General features: G+C 38.5%; 1 protein-coding gene across 1 annotated transcript in view; it reads right to left on the minus strand.

The window, feature by feature from the left end:
* Positions 1–6,692: 6,692 nt before the first annotated feature.
* Positions 6,693–20,547, minus strand: part of LOC308520775 (sperm-associated acrosin inhibitor-like) — a 31,485-nt gene continuing 17,630 nt past the window's right edge. The window contains exons 4-7 of the mRNA XM_081093497.1: positions 11,412–11,489; positions 10,458–10,495; positions 7,886–8,001; positions 6,693–6,976 (exon numbers count right to left, since the gene is read on the minus strand). Of these exons, the coding sequence (XP_080949623.1) occupies positions 6,931–6,976; positions 7,886–8,001; positions 10,458–10,495; positions 11,412–11,478 (267 nt within the window). The 5' untranslated portion in view covers positions 11,479–11,489 and the 3' untranslated portion in view covers positions 6,693–6,930. The remainder of the gene's footprint in view (positions 6,977–7,885; positions 8,002–10,457; positions 10,496–11,411; positions 11,490–20,547) is intronic.

The raw sequence follows: 20,547 nt of genomic DNA on the forward strand, positions 1-20,547 counted from the left end.
CATTAGTTATGCTTATATGCATGCATACAAGTCATTTGGTTGATCTCTTAACACCCCCCCCACCCCCACGCCCCAACCCTCCCCGGCCTTCCCGCTGTAACTTGACAGTCTGTTCGATGCTTCTCTGCCTCTGTAGCTATTTTTGTTCATCAGTTTATAATGGTCTTTATTATCCATAAATGAGTGAGATCATGTAATTTTCTTTCATTGACTGGCTTATTTCACTTAGCATAATGCTCTCCATTTCCATCCATGCTGTTGCAAATGGTAAGAATTCCTTCTTTTTTACAGCAGCATAGTATTCCGTTGTGTAGATGTATCACAGTTTTTTAATCCATTCATCTGCTGATGGGCACTTAGGCTGTTTCCAAATCTTAGCTATGGTGAATTGTGCTGCTATGAACATAGGGGTGCATATATCCTTTGTAATTGGTGTTTCTAGTTTCTTGGGATATATTCCTAGAAGTGGAATTACTGGGTCAAATGGGAGTTCCATTTTTAGTTTTTTGAGAAAACTCCATACTGTTCTCCACAGTGGGTATACCAGTCTGCATTCCCACCAGCAGTCAATTGATTTTTAAGGCTTAATTTGTAGAGAAGTTTTAGGATTACCACAAAATTGAGAAAGAAAGAAGTACAGAGATTTTCCTGCCCCATGCATGTACAGGTTTCTTCATTATCAACATCACTCACAGAATACTACTTCATTTTTTTACCAAGGATAAACCTACATTGACACATCATAGGCAGCCAAGCTTATGGTTTACCTTAAAGTTCACTCTTGGTATTGTACATACTGTGAGTGATGTTGGTGGTTATGGGCAAAAGTTTAATGAACTCTATCAATCATTATAAATATACTAGTGTCCCGGTGCACAAAATTCATGCATGGGGTTGGGGTTGGGCGTCCCTCAGCCCAGCCTGCACCCTCTCCAATCTCATACCCTTCGGAGGATGTCTGATTGCCAGTATAGGCTGATCCCACAGGGGACATCCCTCTCACAATCCAGGACCGCTGGCTCCTAACCACTCGCCTACCTGCCTGCCTGATTGCTCCTAACTGCTTCTGCCTGCCAGCTTGATTGACCCATAACTGCTCCGCTGCTGGCCTGATTGATGCCTAACTGCTCCCCTGCCGGCCCAGTTTGCACCAGGAGCTTCGCCAAACTGCCACAGTGGGGTACCCAGCAGTGCAGTGCCCCTCAACCACCGCCTCAGGGTGTCCTTTCACTCTGGCACTCATTGCCTCTTGTTTCCCGCCAGGCCGACCCACGTCTTGGGGCCACTGCAAAACCTCGCTCTCTGTGAGTGAGGCAGATCCCCACCCTCCGGCCCCCTGCCCCAGGCTGAGCCCCCTCCAGTGCACCCCGCCTCGGCGCCACTCTGCACCCCTTGGGCCGCCTGCCTTCTGGCCAGCCACTTTGCCGAAGCTTCCTCTTCCTTCAGGCACTCTCCTCAGACCCCCGGGAGCTTGGCTTCTGCAGCCCTGCCCCTCCATGGCTCCCTGAAGCCCCCACATTACTTGGCTCTCCCTGGCTGCCCGCCTGTCAGGATGATGCCGGGGCACCCTGCTGTGGGCAGCGTGGTCCTGGGGCAGGGGGTGGGGGTGTGGGGAGCAGCTCCAGTAAAGTTTAGTGAACCCCAGGATGGTGTTGGGATTTGGCTGTGGGCTGTGGGGGAGTTTGCCTGGGTGGGACAGATCACACTTAGACCCGAAGTGCTGCCCCACAGCCCCATCCACCCTGTGAATGGTCGTGGTGTGATGGTGTCCCGGACAAATTTGCATATTCCTCCATTTCATATATATGTATATATAGATAGAGCATTTTCACTGCCCTAAAAGTATTTCCACTGTGCCTATTCATGTCTCTCCACCCTCATCCTGGAAACCACTGATATTTTTATCATCTTTATAGTTTTATCTTTAATAGAATGTCATATAGTTAGAATGATGCAGTGTATAATCTTTTCAAATTGGCTTTTTTTTCACTTAGTAATATGCATTTAAGTTTTCTCCATATCATTTCCTGGCTTCATAACTCAATACTTTTTTTTATAACTGAACTAGAGGCTCAGTGCATGAAATTTGTGCATGGGGGGGTGAGTCCCTTCCCTGCCAGCCTGGTCACCCCTAACTGCCCTCCCTTACCAGCCTGGTCGACCCTAACTGCTCCCCTGCTGGCCTGGTTGCCCCCAACTGACCTCCCCTGTAGGCCTGATTACCCACAACTGCCCTCCTCTGCAGGCCATCTTGTGTCCACATGGGGGAAGCCATCTTTGACCACATAGGGGCAGCCATCTTGTGTGTTTGATTGATGGTCAATTTGCATATTACCTCGTTATTATATAGGATAATATTCCAATGTCCAAATGGACCAAAGTTTATTTATGCATTCATGTATTGAAGGATATCTTTGTTTCCAAGTTTTGGCAATTATCATAAAGCTATTACATTAATAATAGCTTTATGTTTACATAACTTTTCAACACTTTTGGATAAAGTACTGAGGAGCATCATTGCTCAATTGTATGTTAAGAGTATGCTCAAGAGAAACCAAGATGGCGGCATAAGTAAACACTGGAAATTGCTGCCTCCCATAACAACTTCAAGAATAAAATGAAAAGACAAAATAGACCTCATTCAGAACTACAGGAAGGCTGGCTGAGTGGAAATTCTACAACTAGAAGGAAAGAGAAAAGCACACTGAGACTCAGAGGAGCTGCAGAAGTAAAGTGCAGAGGTATAGAGGCTCGAGAGCATGTGGAAAGGGGCTGGCACCTGAGGACGTGGCTGTCTTTTTTAATCAGGAGGGAGTCACAAGCTCCTGACTGCTCTGAACTCCAGTTCTGGGAAGTCTCTGGGGACCCAGGACTCATACGGGGAGAAACTGGACTATCTGGCAGCAGGCGGAACTTGGAACTTGAGGGCGGCTTTCCTTCAGAGGTGCTTGGACACTGAGACGCGGGGCCCCTTAGAGCAGGGCTGAGGATCAGCCATAGCTGCTTGCTCCGCCCTTTGATTCCCTGAGACCCCCGGCCCACCCAGGCTGTGGCAGAGGCTTTTGCATATGAATTCCCTGACCCTTTGCAATCTGAAAATTACCTAACAAATTGCAGCTGGGCCAGACAGACCCAGAACTTCCAAGAGAAGGCCCAAGGCCCCACAGCAGCTTGCATTGCTTCACAGCTGGGCCTCATCTAGGCACCTCCAAACCCCAAAAAAGGAAGGGGATTCTGCATATCTCTTCATAGCTCCTGCTGGGTAGCCTCAGGCAGAGGCTAAATTAGCACCTCCTTAGATCCAAGAGCCAGTGTACCCAGTGGTCAGAGTGGGACCATCCAGATTATAACTCCTCAGATCCATAAGGGACACACTCAGGGGGCAGACTCAGTGAGCACCAAAGTCCCACTGAAGCAAGTCTTTTCCCATAAGGGTGTCTTCAGCACAGAAGTTCTCCCATTGCAGACACAGCTGATTCTCACAGCCAATGGGCCTGGAGGTTAATTCCTCCCAGTGATAACTATAACAATCAAGGCTTAACTACAACAAAACTGTTCACAAAGGCCACAAAGGGGTGCACCAAGATTGTCCACCTCAGGTAATTGGGGAGGCTGAGCCACTGGGCCCTATAGGACACCTAGCACACAAAGCCACTCTACCAACACAGGGAAGCAGCCAAAATGCGGAGACAAAGAAACAGGTCACAAATGACGGAAATGGAGGAAAGCAAACGACTGGATATAGAGTTCAAAACCACAGTTATAAGGTTTTTCAAGAGTTCTCTGGAAACACCGTTAAATTTAGTGAGACCCTGGAGGATATGAAAAAAGACCAACTAGAAATTAAGCATACACTGACTGAAATAAAGAATATTATACAGAGATACAACAGCAGACAAGAGGATCCCAAGAATCAAGTCAAAGATTTGAAATACGAAGAAACAAAAAATACCCAACTGGAAAAGAAAAAAGAATCCAAAAATATGAAGATAGTGTAAGGAGCCTCTGGGACAACTTCAAGTGTACCAACATCCGAATTATAGGGGTGCCAGAAGAAGAGAGAGGGCAAGATATTGAAAACCTATTTGAAGAAATAATGACAGAAAACTTCCCCTACCTGGTGAAAGAAATAGACTTACAAGTCCAGGAAGCACAGAGAACCCCAAACAAAAGGAATCCAAAGAGGACCACACCAAGACTGATCATAATTAAAATGCCAAGAGCAAAAGACAAAGAGAAAACCTTAAAAGCAGCAAGAGAAAAGAAGTCAGTTACCTACAAGGGAATACCCATATGACTGTCAGCTGATTTCTCAACAGAAACTATGCAGGCCAAAAGAGAGTGGCAAGAAATATTCAAAGTGATGAATACCAAGAACCTACAACCAATATTACTTTATCCAGCAAAGCTATCATTCAGAATTGAAGGTCAGATAAAGAGCTTCACAGATAAGAAAAAGCTAAAGGAGTTCATCACCACCAAACCAGCATTATATGAAATGCTGAAAGGTATTCTTTAAGAAGAGGAAGAAGAAAAAGGTAAAGATAAAAATTATGAACAGCAACTACATATCTATCAACAAGTGAATCTAAAAATCAAGTGAGTAAAAAATCTGATGAACAGAGTAAACTGGTGAATAAAATAGAACCAGGGGCATGGAAAGGGAGTAGACTGACAATTCTTGGGGGGAAAGGGGTGTGGGGGTGCAGGAATAGACTGGACAAAAATCGTACACCAATGGATGAGGACAGTGGGAGGGGTAAGGGCAGAGGGTGGGATGGGAACTGCATGGAGGAGAGTCTTGGGGGGAAAAAAAAAGAAATTAAAAAAAAAGAGTATGCTCAATTGGGGAGTGGGTGTAGGAACTGGGTGGAGAAGGATAAAGGAGGAGGGAAGGGGGACATCTATAATACTGTCATTCATATATATATATATATATATATATGTATATGTATATATATATATTTGAAAAATGAAACTATAAAAGAGAAATTGTCAAATTGTCTTCCAAAGTGGTTGTACCATTTCAGATTCCCATCAGTAGTGTATGAGTTCTCGAGCATCTTTGCCATTATTTGGTATTGTTAGTGTTCCAGATCTTACCCAGTGCATTAGTTATGTAGTGGCATCTCTTGTTTTTATTTAAATTTTCTGATGACAAATAATGTAGAGCATATTTGATAAGCTTATTGGCTATCTGAGTATATTCTATGAGGTATCTGTTAAAGTCTTTGGCCCATATTTTTAAAAAATCAGGTTACTTTTTTCTTAGTTTTGAATTTTAAAAGTTCCTTATGCATATTGTGTAACAGTACTTAATCAGATGTGTTTTTTGAATAGTCCACACCTTGTTTTCTCATTCTCTTGATATTATCTTCCACAGAAAAGAAGTTTTAAAAAATGAATTAAAGTTATCAATTATTTCTTTTGTGGTCCACGCCTTTAGTGTTGTGTTTAAAAACCCATCACCATACCCAACATCAGCCAGGTTTTCTCCTATATTCTCTTGTAGGAGTTTTATAGTTTTGCATTTTATATTTTGCTGTATTTATATGGTCCTATTTTTAGACTCTTCATTTTGTTCCACTCACCCATTTGTCTATTCTCTCACCAATATTACACTGTCTTGATTAATCAATTGATGTTTTTGACAAGAGTTCTAAGGAAATTAAATGGCCAAAGAACAGTCTTTTCAACAAATGATGCTATGACAACTGGATAGCCACATGCAAAAAGTATAAATTACCACATGCAAAAATTAACTCAAAATGTCTCAAAGATCTAAATGCAAGTTTACTAGTGCCATGAAACTCTTAAGAGGAAACCAAGGTGCAATTTCTTTTACTACACAACAAAGGTGCAAGCAACAAAGGAAAAAATAGATAAGTTGGAATTCATTAGATATGTCAAAATTGCAGTAAAGGGCACATCAATAAATTAAAAAAGACAACCTGAGAATCAGGGGGAATATTTGCAAGTCATATATCTAGTAACTGCTAGTATTTAGATGATATCAAGTACACTAACAACCTTTACCTTGACTGATTTGTGAGCGACTAAAAAATAATTTAATTTTTCCCCAAGCCTAAAATAAAATCACATAATAGCTTTGAATAGACCTTAGAGTTCATTCAATTACAGACATAACCTATGTTTTATAATACAAATCCATATTGCCTACTCTTTATGATTGTAAGATTGACCCTGGTTACTGGTTAGAACTCAGCTCCTGGATCCCTCTTCTAGAGGTTTTGATTATTTCAGGTAAAAAGTGCCCAAGTGTCTGTACTTTTAAAGAACACTCAAGTAATGTATTATTTTTTCACCTTTGAAAGTATTTACTTGTAGTTACCAAAAGTGGTCAATTAAAAATGGGTTATCTACACTAATAAAAGAAAAAGATGCAAATTGACCATACCTTCATGACACCCACCAGCCCATCAGGAGTGAGTATGCAAATTAACTTAACAAAGATGGCAGGTTAATTTGCATACTCAGGCACTGAGTGGGTCTCTGGGCAGCATGGGAAGGTGGAAAGCTCTGGCCGGAGAAAAGGAAGGCCCATTCTTGCACAAATCTTCATGCATCAGGCCTTCAGTTTTTTAATAAAGGTAATATTATTTAACATTGTGTTGATTGAAATATTTATGATTGTAAATTGCATTGGGTTTCATATTATCAAACACACAATTAAGATAGTTTTTCAACTGCTATTTAATGATTGAACAGAGAGGGAAAATCGATCAAAAGTCTTAGAGTTGGGAAACAATTTTCAACACCCTATAATCCATCTTGTATACCATAGAAGGCTCTGTCTGGTCACCTAGAAGATTAAAACCCTGATTGAAAAGACTCTGTAGAATTGGCTGTAGAATCCACTGCAAAATAGGATTGCCATAAAAGCCTTAAGAGTGTGTAGCTCAGGCAGAATCAGCATTTACCATAGTGCTTAAATGTAAATGCTCTATTAGTGTCTCTGTAAAGAAAAAGAGAAAGAAAAATTATTATAGACAGTATTTAAAATGGCCTGGGTATTGCACTAAGTGCTTCTAAATGAGCAGCACAGTGTGGAGAAGCTGTGCTCCCTCCACAACCCGCTGGGACCCATGTGCTCCCCAGCCCTTCACACATCCCTCCCTCAACTGGGGCTTCTTGGCTCTTCCTAAATGGTCAGTCCTGGCTCATTCATGGAACCCACTCAGACTGGAGGAGGAGAATTAGAGATTGTTTTGTTGGTTCTCTATAAGTAGAAACCAAATTGGGAAATAAATAGAAGGAACAAATTTGAGAGGAAATGAGGATGGAGCTAGAAAGGCTCACTGAACCTTTAGACTGCAAACTCTTTTGGAATGAAGCATATAGGAAAGGAGGTTGGGTGGAAGTGTCCTGGAATTCCTTGCTCTCTAAGAAAGGTTTGCAGTCTATCATGGGTCAATCATGGAGACCACATTGACCCTCAGAGGAGTCCTTTCCTAGGCCCATTGTGATGGATTTCAATTTTCTGTAGTCAAGTAGGGTTTCTTGCCCAATTATGCTCCCTGCAACTTAAAGCTATATCATAGAGATTATCAGTTATCAGTTATATTGAAATAGAATTCAATATATTGGTCATAGACTGCCATTAGTAAGTCATAATGGTTAAATTAAATGATCTGTACATTTGCAAAATATCCAGAGTTATATTGAGAGGTCAAATACAAAACTGCTTTTGCAAATGAGAACTCCTGGGAAAGCTATCAGTGTGATTTTGTGACTTTTACTAATATATTAAAATTTTTTTCCAGATATACTGTGCTTGGCCTATAAGAAACTTTGGTTTATCTATCATTTTGTGATGGTTTCTTTATTATTTTGTGAGAGCCAATATTTAGTCTTGTGTTCTTACAGCATTACACTGCAGTAAGAGCATCTATTGTAGTAAGTAAAACCATTGGATGCGCAGATTGGTTCCATTTGGTTGTTGCAATCATGTAATCGCTGCTTATATATCGTACAGTCTGGCTGTTAAACATAAAGAAGAACATAAAATTTGTCAGATGATGATCATTTTAATAAAATATGCTTTAACTTTAGTACAAGATTCCATGCATCAGAATGAAATGAAAATATTCTATATTGAGGTTTGGACATAAATAATCCACATAGTCATAAAATATTATTGATATCTTTTTACAAATTCAATACCATTTTTAAAAAAACAGACAAATTGCTGAATGTATTTTTATAATGTAGCCATTCTGAACTCACTTCTCCTACTTGCGTTAGGTTTCCCCCATTATTTAATAACACAAGGAACCATAAAATGGAATTTTAATAATTTCCCTATCTTTTTCAATGGTTCCACTACTAGAGAATCAGATACATTCAGATTATCACTATATATGTGTAAATTCATATATATTAATATTTGCATATCCTATATAATAAAGTCCAGCGATCATAACAGTGTAATAACCAGAACAGCCACTCGACCAATCACTATGAGGTGCATTGACCACCTTTCGATCCCTCCCCCTCTCCAGCCCACAGGCTCTGATCGCAGGATGGTGAACGGGGAACCACGGGGAACCGGGGTGGGTGGCAGCAGGATGGGACTGGGGACTGGCGAGCGGGCAGAAGATGGCCCTAATTACAGGCTAGGCCTAGGGACCCTACCCATGTACAATTTCATGCATTGGACCTCTAGTATATATATAAATTGTTAAGAATGGCATGTTGTTAATTTACACAAATAAACAATATGGTGGCCAAAACCGGTTTGGCTCAGTGGATAGAGCGTCGGCCTGGGGAATGAAGGGTCCCAGGTTCGATTCCGGTCAAGGGCATGTACCTGGGTTGCGGGCACATCCCCAGTAGGAGATGTGCAGGAGGCAGCTGATCAATGTTTCTCTCTCATCGATGTTTCTGACTCTCTATCTCTCTCCCTTCCTCTCTGTAAAAAAATCAATAAAATATATTTTAAAAAAACCAACAACAAACAAAAAAAAACCAATATGGTGTGTATTCTCACATGACCAGATTTTAAAAAATATATATTTTAATTTATTTCAGAGAGAGAGAGGGAGATAGAAAAAAAAAATCAGTGAAGAGAAAGGATCATTGATTGGATGTCTGCCTCCTGCATGCACCATACTGAGGATCCAGCCCGCAACGCGGGCTTGTGCCTTGAGCATGAATTGAACCGTTACCTCCTGGTTCATAGGTCAAAGCTCAGCCATTGAGCCACGCCAGCAACAGCATGACTAACTTTTAAAATGTCTTTTTAACCTTTAATCATTTAGATATTTCTTCACCTCTATATAATATTCTGCTCTCTGAAGATATAATTATTATTTTATCCTTTAAGTGGATAATTTTGTAATCTTGTCTTCATAGGATAAACAATTCTACTTTAAATACACTGTACCCTTGCTCAACAAGCATGGCTCACCATATGAGCATCGACCTATGAACCAGGAGGTAACAGTTCAATTCCTGCTCAGGGCACAAGCCCAGGTTGCAGGCTCGATCCCTAGTGTGGGACATGAAGGAGGCAGCTTATCAATGGTTCTCTCTCATCATTGATGTTTCTATCTCTCTTTGTCTCTCCCTTCCTCTCTAAAATGAATAAAAATATATTTAAAAATAAAATAAATAAATTCTATATAATAAAAGCCTAAAATGCAAATTGACCAAATGGCAGAACCAGCAGAATGACAGGTCACTATGATGCGCACTGACCACCAAGGGGCAGACGCTCAACGCAGGAGCTGCCCCCAGCCCACAGGCCCTGACCGGTGGTGGCAGGGGTCAGAGATGGTGAGAAGGCGGCGCTAGGCCAGCCAAGGTGGGTGCCAGTGGGGGCCCCCCGATTGCCCCAATGGTCACCCACAGATCGGCCCTGATCACTGGCCAGGCCTGAGGACCCTACCCATGTATGAATTTCATGCACCAGGCCTCTAGTAAATAAATAAATAAAAATAAATACACTGTAACTTTTATCAGATGCTTACAGATAACAAGGATAACCAATAAAGGAATCTTTGAAATAATGGGATATTTTTATCTTGTCCAAAATACTAAATGGTTTTATAGGGATGCTATATTTTATTTATTGAATTTAGCATAATAATAGCACGGTATAAAAAATATTTTGAAGGATCATTCTGTCGCACATTTTGTTGGGTGAATTTCATTTTTTAAATAGAAGTAGAGAGAAGGACTAGAAAGATAGAAACTTCAATGAGAGAGAGACATCAGTGGGCTGCCTCCTATACACCCCTACTGGAGATTTAGCACATACCCAGGCATTTTCCTTGACTGGTATTTGAAAAAGGAACCTCTGGGTTTATAGGTCAGTGCTTAACCACTGAGTATCACCTGTGGTACTGTTTGATGAAATTTGCTGTTAAAACTTATAATATAAAAGAATTGAAAATTTACCTTTTCAGTTTCAAAATTAATAAGTAATAACTTACCTCTTTGCCACTGCGAGCTGGAGATGCAAGAGAATTTTCTGCAATGAGCACACAAAAGGAAAATATAAAAATAATAAGAGGGGAAATCAATCAGATTCCCTGGTTGATCAAAATACTACACAAACTGCCTACTCAGGACCCGAAAGTTCAGAGATGAGCCTTTTGTGGTAGTATCAAAACACAGAGTTCACAAAACAGTTCCAAATTTGAAATTTAATATCAAATTATTCTCACTGTAAAAAATAATTTTCTGTTGTGCAGTTATCACCAAACTCTCCTATGAAGATACCATAGTTCTTTTTATTTATTTTTAAATAAATAGGACATGCTAGTCAGAGAAGAATATGCCTAGTTTAATGCCACTTAATATGCCTGTATAAAGTCGCCTAACATGAAGAAATTAATTACTACTTAATGAAATACTACTCATTCTAATATCAGGGGTCTATTCAATATCTCAAAGCTACTTTACTCAAATTCATCAGTCTCCTTGCACTAATGGAAGATAAATTTCCAGGAGAAGGTCTCACCTCACACAAAGCTTTTACTTTAGTGGACTCAGAACTGGAAAACAACAAATCAAATTGTCAAAGAATGTCAGATATATGAGACATCATTACTCCCTACACTATGTGTTTGCAAACATTAAATCTGACCTCCCAAGAAAATATTAATTAGGGTAATATCTTTAGTCAGAAGTAAACAAAAAGCTAAGTTCCACTGCTCATTCTAACCCATATCTCTGCCTCTATCTCTGTAAGGTGGGAAATGAGAAAAAGCAAACCACTGATGTCATTTTTAAAAAGGGGTTTGTAACATGCCTCTTTTCATTTTGCCAGTTTAAGTATTAGAAACCTAACGAAAGAAGCTGCTCCATTTCTATATAATTGAAGTTGTCTCCTGCATTTTCTAAGATGTATGAATTGCTTCATCCAGAATTGAAAAAGTACTCACCAAAATAAAGAGGAAATGCCAAGGCAGTGATGAAAATAACTTTGATCCATGATGAGAAGAAAGACATTTTTATCAAGTCTGAAGAAGAAACCCAAAAGGAATGTTTACAACACATGGCACAGAGACAGATTTCCTCTTTTTTTATGAAAGTTTCTAACAGGCACAGGACCTGCTATACCCCTAGAAACCTTATTATAAATGGAATGCACCACACACCTATTAGAATGCACAAATTCCAGACCATTGACAATACCACATACTTGCAAGGATGTGGAGCAACAAAAACTCTCTTTCACTGTTGGTGGAAATGCATAATAGAACAACCACATTATGAAAGAGTTTGGTAGGTTATTACAAAACTAAAGTTATTTACCATGCAATCCAGCAATAATGCTCTTTGATATTTACCTAAAGGACTTGAAATCTTATGCCCACCAAAAAAACAAAACTACAAACAAAAAACAAAAAAAAAAGCCCTGCACACTGATGGTTACAGCAGCTTTATTCATAATTGGCCAAAATAGAAGCAATAAAAATGTCCATCAGTAGGTGAATGGATAAATAAACCGAGGTACATCCAGCCAGTGGACTGTTATTCAGACCTAAAAGGAAACAAGCTATCCAGCCATGAAATAGCTGGAGAAACTTGAATGTTTGTTACTGAATGAAGGCAGTCTGAAAAGGCTTCATACTGTATAATTCCAACTTATATGATAAGTTGGAATAATATATGATATTTTGGAAAAGGGAAAACTATGGAGACAGTAAAAAGGTCCGTGGTTGCCAAAACCAGTTTGGCTCAGTGGATAGAGCGTCGGCCTGTGGACTGAGAGGTCCCAGGTTGATTCCGGTCAAGGGCATGTACCTGGGTTGCGGGCATATCCCCAGTGGGAGATGTGCAGGAGGCAGCTGATTGATGATTCTCTCTCATCGATGTTTCTAACTCTCTATCTCTCTCCCTTCCTCTCTGTAAAAAAATCAGTAAAATATATATTAAAAAAAAAAAAAAAAAAAGGTCCGTGGTTGTCAGGCGTAGGGAGGTGGAGTGATGAATAGGTGGAGCAAAGAGGAATTTTAGGGCAGTAAAAATACGCAATACCATAATTATTAATGTATCTCATTACATATTTGTTCAAACTCATAGAGTATACAACACCAAGAATAAACTGTAATATAAACTACACACTTTGTGTGAATATTAAGTGTTAATGTGTTTGCATCATTCTGAACAAGTGTACCACTCTGTTGTCCATGGTGATAATGGTCGAAGCTATGCGTGTGTAGGGACAGGAGAGATAGGGATATAGGATATCTCTGTACTTTCTCTCAATTTTGCTGTGAACCAAAAATTCCTCATCAAAAAATTCTTAATAAGATACATATGCACAAGGTTATTTATTTTGTGATGCATAATCTATAATTACAAAAGTTGGAAACATGTATGTGCTTTTTTATATGTAATATAAAAGATTGAATTATGTTCTGTACTTACACACAGTAGAATACTATACAGATCATTAAAAGGAGTAATATAGGCATAAATATGTATGCTACTGGTTTGCTGGAATTTCTGTATTTTCTCTGGAGAGGGTAACAACTTAGGTTTTTACTTTGTAACATACCAATTTTACTATAAGAATTTTACCATATAACAATTCATTATATAATAATGTACAAAACTGAAATGTTTTCCATTTCCTAATAAGTGAGAGGTGATTTGCCTGCATCATAAAATCAGAGATTTTGGCCAATTTAGCTCCTGCACAAATAAAATACATTCAATTACTTGGTATCTCCAGTGATATTTCCACATCTGTTGTGAGAAGACATGGATGCAGTTCTTATAATGAGGACACAACATGGCATGAGTGAACCTTCTCTGGCATTGACTGTTGATAGGAAAGTCAAATTGCCAAATCTCTAAACAGTGCTACTTTCTACAGTAGATCTGACTCTATCTGACGCACATCTATGCAAGAGAGACACATTTATTGGTTGCCTCCTGTAGCTGCCCAGACCAGGGCCCCCATAGAACCTGCAACCAAGGTACTTGCCCTTGTCCAGGAATGAAAGCCTAGAGATTCAGGGTGAGGGCTGGGGACTAACACTCTAACCACTGAGTCATGCTAAACCCCCTTTATTTTCATTAGGGAAGACTGTTCCCTTTTTTCCTCCTGCACCCAAATCAATTAAAAGTAAACATGTTAAACAATACATATGGAATAAAGCTCAAGAGATCTGTAGCATTTAAGAATACATGCCGATTTGAATGCTCATTTTATTCTTCAGAGAACCAAGAACAATTAATCTTAGAAGGAGCAGAGCTGGAACAGTTATGACAGCCATACTGTACAAAAGAAAACAGAACAATGTATGCCCAATGTTACCCACCTCAAGAAGACACAATACAAAGGCAGACTGTGGATGTCTTGTTTACTTGCGCAGCCTCAGCCAGCTCCTCTATGTTGAGGAGTGTATTTTATATACTGCCATGTAGGAAAGCAAATGTCAGGAGAGATAAGACACAGAGGGATCATAAGCCCTGGCAGTGACTGGGAAATGGCCACACACAGAGGTCCTCAAAGCTATCCCACAGCAGAAAGTTTAGAGGACAATTTTATCTGATGGGCACAATGAATGGGGAGGGGAGAAAATGATAAATATGTCTGTAGATCCTAACATAGACAGAACATGAAGTCTTTCTAAGCAAGGGAGCTGTGTCGGATCAGGAGATAAGGCAGGATAAGAATATCAGAAAGTACAATTTGCAAATATGTCTGGAAACTCCCTAGTTTTAAAACATAGATAGCTATGAGAAGCACAGGGAGAACTTTGAAAAATACCAGTGCCCATGTTCCTTCCCCAAGGTTGCAATTCAATTTTTTAGATGAGATCCTAGTAACCAGTATTTTTAAAAAGTTTCTAAGATGGTAATAACATGCAGCTATATTGGAGAGTGACGGCTAGAACCACAGAACAATCTTAGGAGTCACTATTATATCATTCGTCCTATTTCCCTACACCAGAGCTTTCATAGTTAGTTGAAGTATATACAAACCAGTCTGTGGCTAGTTTTATTCACACACTTAAATTGCACTTATGTTGGAAATTCAGCTTGTTTCAGATTTCTGTGATCCAGTCTCAAAAGAAGGAAAGTGAACTCTAAAATGATAATGACAGCTTAGTCTTACTAGTAAGATTCCAGAGCCAAGCTTGTCCGGTTTCTCTCAGTGGTTAATGCATCAGGCCATGCACTCAAGTGTTTAGGTTTGATCCTGCATCCAGCTCACACATCTGGCTTTCAAATTTGACCCCAGCCCCTAGCAGGGCATCTTATAAAGGCAACTAATACATGTGTCTCTCTCACATCTATGTTTCTCTCTTTTTCTCCAAACCCCTCCTACTCTCTCAAAAAATCTCTGGAAGAAATATTATCCAGTGATGATTAATAATAACAACAAAAGCATCTACTAATAGAGGTCTTAGCTCTGTGGCTTAGTATGTGAGAGACCTTAAAAAATTGCATATATTATCTGATTATAAGTTAGCTAATTTGTAAAAAAAAAAAAAAAAAAGATATCGTTCCAATTTTAGTATATGTGCTGAAAAAAGAAAAAGAAAGACCAAAAAAGTGAATTAAAATAAAATTGCTGGTTGCAATTGTTAAAAAATTTGTTATATACAAATGCCTATAAGTGCCCTTACCAGATTAGGATAGAATAAAGACAGAAGCATTTTCAAATAGTTAATGAAAATCTGTTATATAAAAGGGCTGTGTCATTCATTGACCAAATATCAGAGAAATGAATACAGCAATATTTTTTTAAGGATTTGTGTTAAGTAGGATTTTCCAGAACTCAAGGCTGATTCAGCATTTGAGAGCTAAGAAATGTAATTCACTACATTAACAGATCAAAGAAAAAATCATATGACCAGCTCAATAGACAGGTATTCATGATAAAACAACAACAACAAAAACTTTGATGACTAAAATGTAAGTAGACAGTGTGAGGAAGGGCATCACAGTAGCCTGCATAATTTATGCTGTGGTTTTGATTGCTTTCCCATAATAAGAGGAGGTCTGAGACAGTGCGGTAAAGAACAGAGCAAGAAAAAGCAGAAGGGTAGGGGAGTGTAAGATGTAAAAAGAGAAGTAAAAGAGAAATAACGTTGTTTCTATTAGCAAATGTTTTCTGCAGAATAGCCTAAGAAGTGTATATTTTAAAAGGCAATTACTAATATAAATAAGGAATCACCATAATCACAGAATATAAGGTTAATATATACTATCAAAAATAACAAAAATTAAATTTACAATTTTTTCCCAACAGCTTTGCTGAGATATAATTCATATACAATAAATATCACATACTAAACTGTGCAGTCTGATAGATTTAACATTTGTATGCACCCCTGGAATGATCTTCACAATCAAGATAGTGAACATATTCATCACCCACCAAAGTTTCCACCTGTTCCTTCCTTCCCCTCACCCCAGGCATCTGATGATCTGTTATAACTTTAGATGAGTTTGCTTTTTCTATAATTTTTCATAGATGGACTGGTTTCTCTGTAATTCAGCAAAATTATTTTGATAAGCATTCGTGTTATTGGGTGTATCAGTATTTCCTTACTTTTTATTGCTGACTAATATCCATTGTATGGATAGGCCATAATTTGTTATTCATTTACCTGTCCTTGAACATTTACATTATTTCCAGTTTGCAGATATACAAAATAAAGCTGCCACAAATATTCATATACATGTCATTCTTAAGTATAGTCCTACATTTCACTTGGGTGAATGCCTAGCAGTGGAAGGTTTGGAACACAGGGTAGTTCATAAGGGTACAAAGTTTTTGATTTTTAAAGAGACTGCCAAATTTTTTGCCAAAATATTGTCCTGCTTTACATTCCCACCAGTGGTGCCTGGGAGTTCCAGTTGCTCCACACCCTCACCAACATTTGGTGTGTGTGATTAGTCTTGATGATGTTAGCCACTTGGTTAGGTATAGAGTAGTATCTCATTGTGGTTTTAATTTACATTTCCTTAACAACTTTGGCCTTTGGAGGGGGTTATTTTTAGTGAAATACAATTAATATAAACATTGTGTGGTTTTAAGTTGTACAACATGTCAATTGTATACATTTACATACTACAATAAGATTAACACCATAGCACTAGATAAACCCCTACCACATCACATAATGAATACTTTTTTGTGGTGAGAACATTTAAGATCTTGTCTCTTAGCAACTTTGAAGAATTGTTGACTGTAATCACAGTGCTCTACAGATCTGCAGAACTTATTCATCTTTTAATTCTAAGTTTGTACCCTGTGATCAACATATCCTTTTTTCCCCAAATCCCAAGGCTCTCATAATCACCATTCTACTCTCTGTGTCTACGAATTAAGGTTTTTAAGATTCCATGTATGTTATATTATTATACAGTATTTATTGTTGTCCGTCTGATGCCTCTCACTTGACATGATGCTTTCAAGAACCATGTATGTTTTCACAAATGGAAGAATTTTCTCCTTCTCATGGTTGATTAACATGTGATTGTTTATATATAAAATTATCTTTATCCACTCATGTGTTGAAGGACATAAGTTATTTTTTTGTCGTGGCTATTATGAAAAATGCTGTAATGGTCATGGAGTATAGATATCTTTTCCATATTCTATTTTCACTTCCTTTGAATATATACTAAGAAGTGGTATTTTTCTGTATTAGATGGCAGCTCTATTTTTAAAGAATTTCCATTCTGTTCTCCGTCATGGCTATACCAACTTATAATCCCACCCATGTTGTACAAGGATTTCCTTTGCGTCACACTTGGTACTCTTCTTGATGATAGCCTTTCTAACAGGTGTGTGGTGATATCTCACTGTGGCTCTGTATGACTTTCCCCTGAACATTTTCCACTACATTTTCATGTAATTGTTGGCTGTTTGTATGTCTTCTTCAGCAAAAATGTTTGTAGAAATCCCCTGCCAATTTTTTCTATTAATTTCAGGGAAAGGGAGAGAGACAGAAACATCAATGATGAGAGTCATCTATTTCCCTGCCTCCTGCTTGCCCCCTATTGGGGATCAAACCCACAAACTGGTCATTAGTCCTGACTTGGAATCAAACCTGCCAATTTTTTAAAAATATATTTCTATTGAATTCAGAGAAGAGGGGAGAGAAAGCAAGAGATAGAAACATCAATGATGTGAAACAAAAATTGATTGGCTGCCTCCTGCACACCCCACACTGGTGCTCAATCCTGTAACCCAGACATTTGTCCTGACTGGAATTGAACCATGACCTCCTGGTTCATAGGTCGATACTCAATCACTGAGCCAAACGGTGGGGTCAATTTTTAATTTCCTTTATTATGATTATTGAGTTGTGTTTGTTATGTATATATTTCACATATTAACCTCTTAGGAGATATTTAGTTTACAAAATTTGCTCCCATGTTGTAGGTTTTTTTTTTCATTTCATTTTGTTAGTTGTTTCTTTTGCTGTGCAGACTTTTAACTTGATGCAGCCTCTCATAAGCATAAGAACAATTCAGTAAATTTAAGCCAGTGATGATATTTTAAAGCTGTTTATAGCTAATTGGTACTGAGTTATAAAAGTGAGTGCATAAAAACGCTTTGTGGGGGTTTTATCCACCACATTAAACTTTTACAAGTAGTGTAATGCCAAACTTAAACAAATAAAATGTTGTGTTCTATTAAAGAGTGTTCTTAAAGTAATGGAAAATACCTTACTGTGAGTCAGACAGCAAGGCAGTGTATGAGAATAGCAGTGAGTTTATTAGAATACTCCCTTTTACTTGATTTCTGTATCAATATCTAGAAATACTGGGAATTCATGAAAGAATTTGTGCAATGACAGAATTGAGGTGGGATGAGACTGTCCTAGTTGATTTAGACCAATGCCACCTATCCAGATGTTGGCTTACTGTAACCAGAAAAAACGATTAGTAATCAGACCTAACTGACTGCTAAATACCTCTTGCATCCAGAAAAATAAGAGAGGCAGAGGAGGGAGCAGATATTTGATAAAATTCCCTTGTTCTCTTGTTAGCCATACTGGATCAGAAGCTAAACTGGACAATCCAGGGTTCAGAATTCTTAGTGAGACCTCTTGTGATTCTTAAGTAAATTAAGAAAATGCTGTTTTCCAAGGTCTTCTAAATGAAAGGCAATATCAAAGGTTTGTGCCTTCAGAGTTAGAGTATTCTACTTATAGGTGAAATAAGGCTATGCTAAAGTGGTTGCATTTTTCAATAACCCAAGTATTTTATGAAGAATTGTAGATTCCTTGCTTTGGGAAAGATTAATAATTCTAGGAATAAATTGAATAGCACAAAGTAATGTTATATCTGGGCCTTAAGACATATGTGCCACAGTTTTAGATTTACAGAATCGGTTCCATAACTATACAGCTACATTACTCCTTGTCTCTGGGTGGCTCTGCAAATATTCACGGAGTCCAGCATTCACAGCTATGGTCATTAGTCTTGCAGGACATTTGGTCCTATCTAAACAGACCATTAAAACATTTGATCCATGCTAAAAGGTCTTTGATATTTTGTTCTGACCTAAACATCCAAGGAGACATTTGCTACATAGTAAATATAATTCATACTCTTCTGCAAGATCTGAGCCCTGACCAATCCACCTACCCCATGTGTCATTGCTAACCAGGCTACCAAGGTAAGAAATTATTATTGGCAATACAGCCACAACACAAACATTGGACGAATACAACATGATAGCATTTTTATGTTTTAATCTTGTAATGCAGAAGTATAAACAAACATTATGGGCCATTTGAATGCAAGGATAATTTCTTAGATCCTTAGGTTTAATATATATATATATATATTTAAATAGAAAGGAACTTGAAGGAGGGAGACAGATACAGGGAAGGAAAGAGAGAGGGAAAGAAACAGTAACCGGTAACCTGGGTATGTGTCCTGAATAGGAATCAAACCAGTGATCTTTCAGTGCATGGAATTGTGCTCACAATCAACTGAGCTACACTGGCTACGGGAAGTGTGTATATTTTGACAGGATCAAATTTAAAATATATTTTTATGTGACCAAATGTCTCCATGGACATTTTCGACAGGACCAAATGACTGGGAACCATAATTAGGGATAAGAATTATTAAGTGTTATGTTTATAGCTGCTTAACGACTTGGCTCCAACACACAAAATATTCTAGTCATCACTAACAGGTTCCATGTCATTTACTTTAAAAAAAAATCACTTTGTAGTTTGACTAAATATCATAAGCCATTTGCAAAAAGCTGGGCTCAGTTTGTCACTCCCATGCATGCTACAAAGGGCATCTCCTGTGAGGGAGTGAGGGCCTTTTGTGATGCTCACGGTCTCAGTTTCCTTCATCTAAAATAATGAATCCACTTTCTAAGGAAGTTCGGAAATGGAGAGGTATGTACTAATTTACCCTTCCTCAACCCTGCCAGTTAGGATCTGAGAGAATAAAAAAATTGTTCCTTACATGTTAATTTTGAGATATATCAATATTATCTCAATATCCTGAAATATCTATCTTTGTCTGAGTTCCCCCATAAGTAGACTTTGTGGTAAAGATTAGAAAACGAATGTGTTGATTCAGGAGACAAAACAGGACACATCAGTAGGATATTGGGAATAGGAGACAGGAAAATGAATGGAGTAAATGAAGAGTATGTTTTCTAGCAGGTTAGTTACCACTGTGGTTAAGTGGAGTTCACTCCTTAGACTCTGAAGGTAGTGTGCAACATAAATGTCAGATTTATCCTACTCTAAATGCAGGGAACTGGCATAATTTTATACCAACCCTCATAAGTCAATGAGTGAGAGGTGACCACAAGATGTGTTGACTTTCTGGTGCTCTGACACTCTGTATATGTGGGCACAGTATTCAGAGAAAGTCCTTTAGCAAACAGTTACAGATACTGGCATTTGGAAGTTGATCCCAATGAACTCAGAGGTAGAGCCAAAAAGGATTTGAGCAGCACATGAAAGTCCCGTGTGGGAGTGGGGATATATCAAGAATCTGGAATTCAGAAACAAGGAATAGAGATACAAATTTGTAGTCATTGATCTAGAATGGAATTAAAAT

Source organism: Myotis nattereri (genome assembly GCF_964212035.1).
Source record: "Myotis nattereri genome assembly, chromosome: 5".
Lineage (NCBI taxonomy): Eukaryota > Metazoa > Chordata > Mammalia > Chiroptera > Vespertilionidae > Myotis > Myotis nattereri.